This window comes from Camponotus vicinus, unplaced genomic scaffold (assembly GCF_025532165.1).
Source record: "Camponotus vicinus isolate PSW18456_S1 unplaced genomic scaffold, iyCamVici1.0 SCAF_3, whole genome shotgun sequence".
In the NCBI taxonomy this organism is placed as follows: Eukaryota; Metazoa; Arthropoda; class Insecta; order Hymenoptera; family Formicidae; genus Camponotus; species Camponotus vicinus.
In genome coordinates, this window is record NW_028141967.1 from 25,143,797 (window position 1) to 25,155,933 (window position 12,137).

A 12,137-nucleotide genomic window follows, 5' to 3' on the forward strand; every position below is an offset into this window, starting at 1 on the left:
CAACTGCCCAAGTTTGTCTCGATACATTTGTTAAATCGTACGCTATACAGCACTCCGATGGAAAGCTCCCGCACATACGTGTACTTTGCTTGTCGGGTGCCTGAAAATGTGCGGCAATAACGAATCGAAATTCGGCGCGGAAATTCGGAGCGACCGTCAGCGCCATGACAGTTGACGCAACGGCAACCGGCAACGGCGCGCAGCGGCCGGCAGCGAAGACGTGGCAGCGTCGCGTCGGCCGCGGCGGCGGCGCACCAGTGGGGATGTGCTGGTTGACAGACAGCTTCGCGTTCTTCCGCCACGGTGATGTGTCGTCGTTCACCGCTGTACAACCGTGCGGTCGCGCCGTGCCGTGTCAACTCGTCGATTAATACAGAATACGATCGCGCGTCAGCGGCGATAACGGCGACGACGACGACGACGACGACGACGACGACGACGACGACAACGACGACGACGACAACGACGACGACGTCGACGACGACGACGACGGCGACGACGACAACCGGCGTCGACGACGACGACGACGGTGGCGCGTGTCGCGATTAATAAACGGGCAGTGTGTGGTGCTGTGGTGGAAGGGACGATGAAGGCCGGGGGGATAATTTGGGTGGCGACTTGAGGACAGAAATGTTGAAGTTCGGCAGCAAGAGCGACGTGACGGTGGTGCATCGCGCCACTATTCGACTGTTTGACGACAACGAGATCATCTACTGCGACTTTCAGGTGAGAGAGCGCTGCCGCCCGCGACCGTTTCACTTCGCTCCGCTTCTCGTTCCTCTATCGCACGAGGATATATCCGCGACCTTTTTTTTTCTACCCCGCGACTATCGCCGCAGCCTCCTCTTATTCGCCTGCGCGCTGTCATTCACGAGTATCGGGATCATCGAATGGGCAAGATCCGGATGCTCTTGTTTACCATACCGTTGTATAATTGCTCCGATTTCGATGATACTTTTGTCGGAAAAGTGACAGGTTTCCCTCAATGAGATCTCGTCGTAATGTGCACAGTTTCGTGCGATTTCAGCGGCCCTCGACGATGCCACTCTTTGGGACGATCAGCAAATGTTGCTAATGTTGTCAATAATGTTGTAATATATACGTATAAAAATGATTTTACACGACGCGATGATAGATTTGCGATTAATTATGATAATCTTAAGTATTTGCCAAATTATTTTTCTACTTTTTCTCATTTGTTCTATTTAAATGATATTTGCATAATGATTATATAAATTGGCTTTTTTCAATCATGCGCTTAATGATTGGAAATGATGAAATTTTTGCGAGCGCCTAGCGTATTAATGAAATATTGATGAGTCTAACAGATTATTATATAATCGATAGTACGTTCTCGTAGTGCTATAGTAACTCTGACTGAAATTAAAAATATATTAAGGACATATTTTGGACAATGTATGTATCGCCCTTTAAGCTTCCCTTTCCTTTTCATATTGATCTGAAATGAAAAAAACTAGTCTAGAGATGAACGAGAGAAAGCGAATCGAATAAATATGCGAAGATACAAACAAACTTTTTTTCCCAACACGATGATTCTCGCATCGTTCGCAGATTCAAAATAACACATGACGAAAGAAACATAAATTCTTTTAGACAACCTTGCGAAATGTTTTGATAAAAAAATGACGATCATAAAAACGAGGTATCGCCTTTAAAAATACAAATATTCTGATTTTCACTGAGCAAACTGAGCGTTACAACTTGCGCCATTTGTTTTGTAGAGCTACGTATATTTTTTCATGTCCCGGTTCGACACGCGTTTATCGAAAGAAATGCGTTTCTCGTTGTCGATTACAATATTCAATTTATCCGTTTGATTTTTTACGTCTCTCTCTTCCACGTGCCGTTCCACGTATGTACGTACTTCTCGTCGCAGTCTCGTCGGCGCGTGAGATTCGAGTTGAGCACCGCTGGACGGCTCGGGGGTCGAACCGTGACTCGCGTCCGCGGATCCGTTTGACGTTTAGTTGTAGGTAGTCGTGGCGTCTCCGACCGAAGCATCTCCTGCTTGGATCGATTCCAGGAGAATCCATCTGTGCACGCGGTTTGTCCTGTTAAAAATGATCTCGCTCGCGCTCCCGAGCCATCCTTGCGGTATTGACATTTCTCGGGTCTTGTACACACACATCGCCAAATATACGTCAGGATATACATCTCGACTCGATTTTAATTACACTTTAATCGCCTTTAATAAAACTCGCGAACCGTCTCGTCTATTATTTATCGCACGCGCGAAACGTTTCCTCTCTGAATTTTATAATTTCATTTTAACACACAACCTACGACCTCGAGGGACCTACACATGCCCGTATATGTATATCGAGCAATCGCTATCGCGGTCAGCGGTTACGCAAGTTGCTAGAGAGAGAAAGAGAGAAAGTGTACGCTCCTCGATAAATTGATATTGTTTCCACTGCTGTGCGTTATTTTGTACCTGTTTACCATCGTCTCGTCCGCAGATCGCGCGAAATTAACGCCAATTGAATTTTATCGGATCCTCTAAAGGCAAATCAGGCACTAGCGGATCCTGACATCGATAATGGGGGGGGGGTTTCTGCAAAATTATTTGATTTAATATTTTTGGTTTCATGCTTACAATTAGCTTTTACTTCAGGATCAACGACGAAAACGTGATGAAACTTCTAATCCTATTTTTACTTAAAAGAAATTTTTTTTTAAATTTTTAAATTTTTAAAATTTTTTATTTTTTATATATTTTTATTTATATATTTTTTCTTTATTATTTAAATAAGTCCCCTCAAGTTCTGTTTAGCTAATTCATTATATTTTCATTATATTATATTTTTTTAAACAGATTCAGCAAAATTAATTTCTTTTAATTTGCAAGGGGGGGGTTTAACCCCAAACCCTCCAGGATCCACTAGTGAAATCAGGTATATGCAAATATTCTCTTGACGGGATCATCCCTGGATCGATCGAACCGTTCGGTCGCGGTCAACCTGATGTTCGAATCGGTTTGTTTCTCTTCATTAAGCGCGCGCGGCAATGCGCTCTTTGTGATCGCGGAAAATAGAGGATGCGTGTTTCAATCGAACGACGCGATGCGGGTGTTACATCAAAATAATTGGCGGACAACGCAGTTGCAACGAGACAATACGTGTTAGAGAATCATCGATTTATGTTTAAATCCCGAACGGATGACAATCGGAAAAGTAACAACGGAAAATGATCGAGTATTCGCTCTTCGCGATTAAGGATATCTAACATAATTGTGAAGAGAACACTTTTGTTTAATCATTTTTTTCATTGCTATATCGCTTTAAAATAATTTATTTTTTTTATATTTTTACTTGACATTGTGTGAAAAAGGAGCATTTACTTAATAATTCAATGTGTGTGAGATACAATTCAAATGAATTAAATTATGTTGCGATCCTTCAACGATTTTAAAAACTGGGATATTTGAAGAAATATCTTTTATAGAGTATATTTTTTTCTGTATATTATTTCTCATTCTTGTTTACGGACACACAAGCGGAATATCTCTAAACTGGAGTTTCCATATCGGGCACAGAATAGTGTTTAATACAGAATAAAGATTAATACGGAACGAATGTGTAATTTATCGGACAATAGGGATAAAGTTGCAATTTCGCGGAAAATTAGAGTTTAATTTAGAGTCCTTTATTGTGATCTCTTTGCCGCCATTCACGATGGTAGCCGTATTAATCCGATTTACAGAAGAAAATTCTGGGTCATCGTGTTATATCCTTTCCACTGTATTAAGGCGATCCATTTGGCACGAGGCTCGCTAATAGCCATGAATTATGACGGACGACATCATCGGAAAGTGTCATAAAAATCTTGCTTGACATTATGCGCGCCCGTTATATCGCGTTAAATCTCACCCCAATTCGAATGTGACAATAAGCCTTAACCTTCTTGGAACGCCTCCATTCTTGTCTCAACGAGCCGCGTCAAACATTGTATCGCGTGCCAAGGTAAACGTTGGCATGTGTCGTCATAAATAAGACTGGTGAATAACCACGATTCAGCTGTGGAATGGAAATTTGCAGATTAGCAGGACAGATTCGCGGACAAGCTCGCGTCATTCGTTTTACATAACAATGCGAATTGGCAAGATTTTCGAAAATGTACGGAAATATATTTTAATTCTTGCGTATAATTTTGCGAAGCGAAGAGCTTTGTCGTTTTCGAAAATTAAAACTTTGCGTAATCTCACGCGATTCTGATAGTAATAATAATAAATGCACTTTGTACACGTGATAAGAATTATGTTATTCGCGCGATTCTTCGATCTTGCTTGAACAATCCAAGCCAGAATATTCCACGAGTCGATTTCGTTGCTCTAGCTGCTAGAGTCTAGCATTATATTCGCAAGTTCAACAGATCTTGCAATTAACGGTGTCCATAAGAGCCATCGTGTCTGAAGGCACAGGGTTAGTAGGCTACAATCAATGATAAGCGTTCTTTCTTATAGTTCTTACTATTCGTTGTCGACGTATATATGCGTGTGTGTGTATTTATATCCATGTCGTAAAGACAGTTAAATTATTACAAATGCAGAAACTCCCTTCTCCCGGCAATGACGCGGCAGTTGTTGATCGACTTTTAAATTCACAACTTTCTAGAGGCTTTTTTATAAGTTTACTACTTCTTTCGCTTTCAGAAATACAAGCTAATAGCGAATAAATATTTTGTACGCATAGAAATAAAAGAAGGAAATTAAGGGTACTATTTTAATTTAAATAAGATCAAGTAAATTTATTTCTCCCATAATTTTGTGACGAATAACTGAAATAAAATTTTTATCGACTAGATGCGCAAAATTCAACATATTAATTGGTTAAATTTTTATAATAAAATAATGTTTTGTAAACAGATGAAAAAATAAATTATACATGACAGAGAGGAAAATATTTTAACGAAATACGCATCTATGCATTTGCGCTTTTTTTTTCATTCATCTTTACCATACTTATAGACGCACAACTGTAAAAGTCAACTTGGAAAGTTACGCGCAATTTGGATTAGCTTTGCGAGGAATTTAAAATATGCCTCTCGCGTTCTTAACCGAGCTTAAAGCACGCTCTTTTAGCACTGAATATTGCGTTGATATATATATCAGTTGAAAAAGAAACACTCATTTATTATTTTAATATTTCCTATATTTTAGGTCGATTAATCGTAGCGAGAGATATTGAGGATCGATAAAACTTGTTTGTCCCAATTTTTTTTCATACATGATAATTTTCGTACACGACGATTGCGAGGTGCAAGGTCAACAAGCCGGCATTCGCGCCAGCGACCACAGCTTTACTCGTTTATAATACATTAAAATATCGCCAACGTCCCGAGGAGTCACTCGCAAATGCGGTATGACTGCCGCCTCGAAACTTCTCGATATCGATTATCTCGTTCCTTGACACTGCTTATATGCATTCCTGGCCAATGTATGCAAATTCCTGGTCGAAACATCTGGTTAAATTAAATTTCTATATAAATATATACGGCCGATGTGTGCGCGTGCGCGCGCGGATACATTGATATTCCGCATTATACGATTCCGTTTCGCACTCGTTTATTATTCATATAGCTTTAATTAACCATTTAATCACTCATATCGGTTTATCGTAAATTAATTATTAACATTTGGAAGAAATTTATTTTGCATTTGTGAAATGCGACTGTGCGAAATTAGCATTTAATTTTTTACAAATTTTGCTACATCTAAAATTAACTCGATAGATTCTTCCCGTTGCTTAAGTTTCGCACATTTATTTTTGATTAATATGGTAGCTGACTGTTAATATTACGAATTGACATGTTCCATCTTTTCGCAGTATTGTATTGTCAATGCCAGAGAAAACCAATGAAACTAGACGATTGAACTCGTCGTTTTAAAGATTGAGATCGTGTTGAAAACTGACGTCTGACTCATTCGATCTTGAACTACTGGACGCACGAGTCAGGGACGATTCTACTTATGTTAATTTAGTTCGAAGCAAAGTCAATCGAGTTATTCTGCGTAGAAGAATGCTAATATTATTTTGCGCGTGTACGTCTGCTCCTATTTAGATTATAATAGCGTGGAAATATTCTTTTTCTAATGTTCCTGTCTTTTGTCGCATGTTCTGTTTCTCGATAATTCTAAAAAGATAATGCTTGAACTTTGATTACGTTTCTTTCAGTTGATTAACTGTTTTTTACATTTATACAGACTTTATGATACAAGAAATTGCGATAGAAATATTCTCTCATTTATTTATCATTTAGCTTTCTAATTAAACAAAAGAGAAGGTAATTTATATAAAATTTTATATAAAATTTGAAATGTAAATTTATTGTTTGATGACATGACACAGCTATATTGGTTATTATTTTAATATTAATCATTATATACTATTTGCGGAAATATATATATCGTATGCTACAGTATTACATAATCGTGTCACTCTTAAAGTTTGTGACTTGCAACATTTTATCGATTGTTTTTCCAATAATATTTACATTTTCGAAAATTCCAATTAATATTTATTTCGCGTTATCGTTCCGGAAGCCGTATGTTCTCACATTTGAGCACGATCGGTTTGCGTCCTCGCCGATTATACGTGTATCACTCGCATGTTGATCGCACGCTGGTCATTAATCTCGCGCGCGAGTAATTTACTCGCAAAGGACCGGCGGTGAGAGTCGTTTCTATTAATATATAACGCCAACACACACACACATACACATACACAAATTCTCTCCACGGATACTTGCGAAATGTTGGCAACTATAAGTAAAGCGAGGAGAAGCGCATACGCGAGTCGTGTATCGCGTGCCTCGTGCTTTTTGACAGGGGCACGCGAGGACCGCACGCTTAACATGCCAGGGATGCATTCGTTCTCCAAAGACGACGCGGCGGTACAAACGACCGACGAGAAGTTTTCTTTCCCGGGTCCCCCCTCCCCTCCTCCCTCGCCCCGTATTTTGAGCCTATTTTACGGCCGTGGTAGCGGCGAACGTTACGCTCCGGCTACGGCCGCTGAAATATTCAATTTGATTCTCGATACAAGAGTTATTTCGGGACGTGACATTTCGGCGCCGCGCCCCTACAGGGGGAATATATATTATAGTTCATTCAGTGTGACTCGCGAGAAATTTGCGTTTCCAAAGGCACGAGATCCTTCATTTTACATTTGATAATATTGCACATGCACGTTTACGATGCTCTGCATTGCAGCGCAAACCTTATCATTTCGAGTACCAACTGTATACGGATATATGAAAATGCATTTTTTATTTTATCGTGTGCGGAGTATCCCTTTCAAATGCAAATCCGTCGTAAAAAGCAAACTTTTCCTTCGAAACAACGACTTTCCAAAATGCAAAATGTGATGATATTATTATCATGCCGAGAAAATATAGCCTGTTATATAAATTACGTAAAATGATTATTCGTTTCTGTTGTTGAGCCTTTGTCACTGACCTTGCATCGATCAACTAATATTCAACTGTGATAATTATTAAGTTATTATGCTTAATGATTGCTGCGATATATTCTTTCGTCATCAGTTGTCGTTCATCACAAAGGTCACGACTAAGTCGCCGTTGTTTACATAATCTTCGTCGTGCATAGTACACGTGGCGGAAACCTATCTCACCTCTGTTTTTTTTTGTTGCAATATATTAGCGGCACGCTAGCGCTGCACAGTAACGTAAGACACATGTGATACGACATCACGAATTATTATATCTTTTTTCAGCTATTTTCTGCCAATCATAATTTTAATTATGTCGAGTATACTATTAGCATCCATTATAATATGATAAGAAGATCCATTATAATATGATAAGAGTATACCATTAGCATCCATTATAATACGATAAGATATCTCTCTTTTAATAATTGTTCATATTCTTATTAAAGTATTTTCTATATTAAAATTAAATATTAAATTTGAATTGAATTGAAAAAATATGTGTTTTTTGAAGGATTAATTCGAGTCATAAAAAGTAAATTCACGTTATTCAGAACTATTAAAAGTTAGTAGGTTCAGAAAATATCTGCGAAAAGATTGCGCGAGTACGTGTCCTATTTTCACAAGCTAGAAAAGTAGTCGGGCAAAATTTGATTTATAGCTTTTAGTCTCTTTAGTAATATTTATATAAGGCATTTTTGACTAAAATATGAGACAGATATTTACGTTACACGTATATATTGTACACCTTTATAAAGTACGTTATACGACTGTATTAATCTCAGCTCTATTTTTTTTACAAGTTTGTAAAAAAATATATATAAGAGAATATATAATTTTAATGCGTAAAAGTCGTACCCGTAAAAATGCGTATATACACATGCATATGACATTTCAGATATTCGCTGTATGAGATTGCCATGCAGCCGGAACTCGGTCGTCTTTTATCGGACTTCCGGTGTTTCACGCGCTGTATACGCCATGTACTTACTCGTTTCTCCTGTTCAAGAGTTGTGACAAAAAGGAATATCACTGGCTCGGATTTGCATAACGATTAGAAAGAGACGCAATTATATAATAGAAAAGAACGCATTTTTACTTTTTTCTTATACTTTTTCAGGAATAATATAAAACCGGTTTGTAAAAATATTTATTTGCGTCTATCACATTCATACAAGGTTGCAATTTTATCGTCAAATTGATGTTGATTAGTGAAAATATCATTATTAATATGTAGAGAAGGAAAGGATTATGAAACTATCTTTAAATGTAAACCCCTTTAGTGTCAATCATATGCCAATTTATTTTTTATTATTGCCGTTTTTTAATTACAAGCAAAGTAGAATGAATATCTTGAGCATACTTGATCATCAACAATTCTTTTTTTGTCGCAGCCACAGGAGAAGGGACGATACATTCTCGAATATGTCTGCAAACAACTCAACATTTTGGAGATGGACTATTTTGGGCTGCGCTACGTCGATAAAGAGAGGGAAAGGGTAAGTGCTTTTATGCAGTGCGAGCGCAATAAACTCCTACATAACTGTCAAAATTTGTATTTCCATTTGCAAATATCATTTTTCAAATATTTCTGCAAGCAAATCAAAGTTGGACATGCAATTTTTTTTCCATATAAAATATTTATTTAATTCAAATCGTTTGTCTGTTTTTTGAGAATATTATTTTGAAAAATCTCGAATATTTGATGTGTCACAAAAAATGGAAAGATTTTTCTGCCGTGCAATTAAAATTGATCTACCACCACCTGTCGTAACATGGCGTGCGCTGCACCTCATCTGGTAATCGTTATTCTTAGGTCATCGGTGTAATTCTGGAAGACTTAAAAATAGACGTGTCTTGAAATACCGACGATTCAACGTAATATACTATTATTCACAAACACGTATAATAACCATTATTTATCCTTTTCCGCCCAACTATGTAATTTGTAATTGTTCCAAATAAATTTTTTCCGACTTTCTCTATCTTTAAGAAACGTTTTTTGTCAACAAATTTATAATGTAAATAACGGCCTTATTTTTCAATAATCGTTGCTATAAGTCTCCTTTGAAACAAAAAATTCTTTCGAAATAATATTTTATTTGATATAACATTGCAATTTGATGCATCGATTGCTAGAAATCTCGATTCTAGAAAGTCAAAGAATATAAATTCATTTTACCTTATAAACGTTCGATTGTCAGAAAGACCTGCAAATGTATCGGAAATGCGAATACATTTGAATATGCATTATTTTTTGCAATTACAAGTATCAGATATCTATTTTTGAATATTAATGGTCGAAACTGAAATAGATATGACATTTTATGTAAAAATTATATTTTTTTTATATTTACACTATAGTTGTTTATAACAAATATTATAATTTTATAAATATAATTATATTATAATGAATATTATAATTTTTTCGCAGCAATTAAAATTACGAAATTATGAAATTATAATTTTATTTTATAGCAAAATTTCAAAATTTATCTTTGTTTAATCGCTCTTTTATTGATTTACTTGAAGAATTATTCGCCTGCTTGAAACAAACATGCATTGTCATTTAGATTCAAATGAACTGGTATGCTGGAAAAGAAATACTCAATCTTAATTTCATATTCGGAAATTCAATCGGAAAAAATTCGTTTTAACATCGATTTAGATTATTAAAGATTATTCTTAATTAGACAATGGCTGCGTTCAGCAGGAAAAGCTGCTTTGCAACTGTTGTAAAATTCGTGAATCTGATTGGTGCATGCTCTTAGATTCAGTCAAAATTAAGAGCATACACCAATCAGGCTCACGAATTTTACAACAGTTGCAAAGCAGCTTTTTCTGCTGAACGCAGCCAATGATAATCATTATTCTTTTCACGTACAAATTAGCATTTTAACATAGTTTTTTAAATTCTTTTCGTATTAAAATGATGTTTTGCGAAGATAGTTGTTTGAGAAAAACACGCAAAACTTTAATGGAATTATCTTTATTGCAATAAAAGAATCTCACAATCTCATTGTTAGCATACGCAGTATCTTGCCAAATCGCACTATTTTTTAAGACTCCTTTAAGGCTTCTTTTAAGGTAAAATCGATAATGCTCGTCCAGACATTTGCGGACATTCAGGTCTTCAAAAATTAAAGGGCCGCACCCTACATCTGCGGGCGCAGCTTCCGTTATTTCTTCGGCTTGTAGAGTTGGATTCGAAATAAATGAGTGATCTTTAAAGAAAATTTTCATCGAGTTTCTGAACTTTTTGTATAATCTCGTTGGAATAAACGACGAAAGAGCTACATGTCAGCTGCAAATCTTTCGAGGATGATAAATTATATCGTACGTAATATCGACCGTTATTACCCTCGAATGGAGTCCACCGAATCCTCTCTATTTATTTCCTAAAGGTTGATAGAAAGAGCGCCTCAAAGAGATACACGATGAGCGCTTCGGTCCTCTTTTATCCCCATGAATGGATCTGCCGCGTAGTTTGGAGCAACTCGATATTATATACTCAATACAATTGATGAATGACTCGAGCCTCGATATATTTGCGTTTATCGCCCAATTCTACGTTAGTATAATCGCGCAAAGTAAAGCTGTGTACGAGACAATTTTTATCTGTTTTATGAATATAATAACATCCAACTCTTTGACAACGTACGTAAATTCACGTTCTTACTTTAGATACGGTCAACATCACGGTCACTTTAACGAGCTTGCTGAACGGTATTAGAACAGATGCGTAACCTTGTCGACGTAATTTCCAACGGTAAATTTCTCATGTTCACGAGCATACGTAAATTATTACGATAATATCATGAGAAATTCGTAAATTATTTGTGTTTCGGATTTTTGTTTTTTTTTTCCCCATGTAAATTTATGCGAATTAGCCGTCATAATATGTTATTTAACGAATAAATAAGCAGAGGACGAGGTAACAATTAGAGCGTCTCAAATTTATAATGATTGCAGAGAAAATAAACGTCTAAATAGACGAACATTTATCAAACATTATACTATGCGAGCAGTTTGCTAAATTAATTGCTTGATAATTTGCAAATAAATAAATAATAAGAATTTTTTCAATAAACAACTTTAAAAATAATAATATATTTAAAATTACATAGTGTGAATTTTTTTACTATTCATCTATGTTTTATATATACATATATCTTATATATTTAAATATCTTTCTTTTTTACAGCATTGGTTGGACCTAGCGAAAACAGCGATCAAGCAAGTGAAAGGTTGGTAATATTCAAAGTAATATTTTTCAATAAAATCAGGCCTTTTTTACACTATTTTCTCTCAAAGAATTTTTCTTTCTTCGAAAACTTTATCATTTTTCGTAATTTATTTGTTTTCGAGGAAGCGCGTATAAGTGTTTTCCCCCGCCGAGCAAATTGCTCGAGTAATCTTTTCATTCTCGATATACTTACCTGTTTGTCGCGTGATATGCAATTAACTATGCAACGGATGTGCTCGTAATTCGAGGAAATAGACACGAATCAACGTTCGTGGCGAACGTTTTTATTACTCGCGGGCAATTCTGTCGAGTGGGATCCGAGGAGAAGACTCTGCGCTCTCCTCCGAGACCGTAATCTTGTAGTCGTATAGTAATGTTACCTGTCGCGTAGAACACAGGTATCAACGAACAGCTGTGACCAA

At 36.6% G+C, this 12,137-nt stretch overlaps 1 protein-coding gene across 4 annotated transcripts in view; it reads left to right on the top strand.

Moving 5' to 3' along the window:
* The first annotated feature begins 228 nt into the window (after positions 1-228).
* The window catches only part of Frmd5 (FERM domain containing), a 29,614-nt gene continuing 17,705 nt past the window's right edge, over positions 229-12,137 (top strand). For 3 of the 4 annotated variants that reach the window (XM_083095199.1, XM_083095202.1, XM_083095201.1), the window contains exons 1-3: positions 229-726; positions 8,864-8,968; positions 11,674-11,716. In XM_083095199.1, coding sequence (XP_082951325.1) covers positions 631-726; positions 8,864-8,968; positions 11,674-11,716 — 244 coding nt within the window. In that variant the 5' untranslated portion in view covers positions 229-630. The remainder of the gene's footprint in view (positions 727-8,863; positions 8,969-11,673; positions 11,717-12,137) is intronic. The other variant, XM_083095200.1, reaches the window with a different exon arrangement.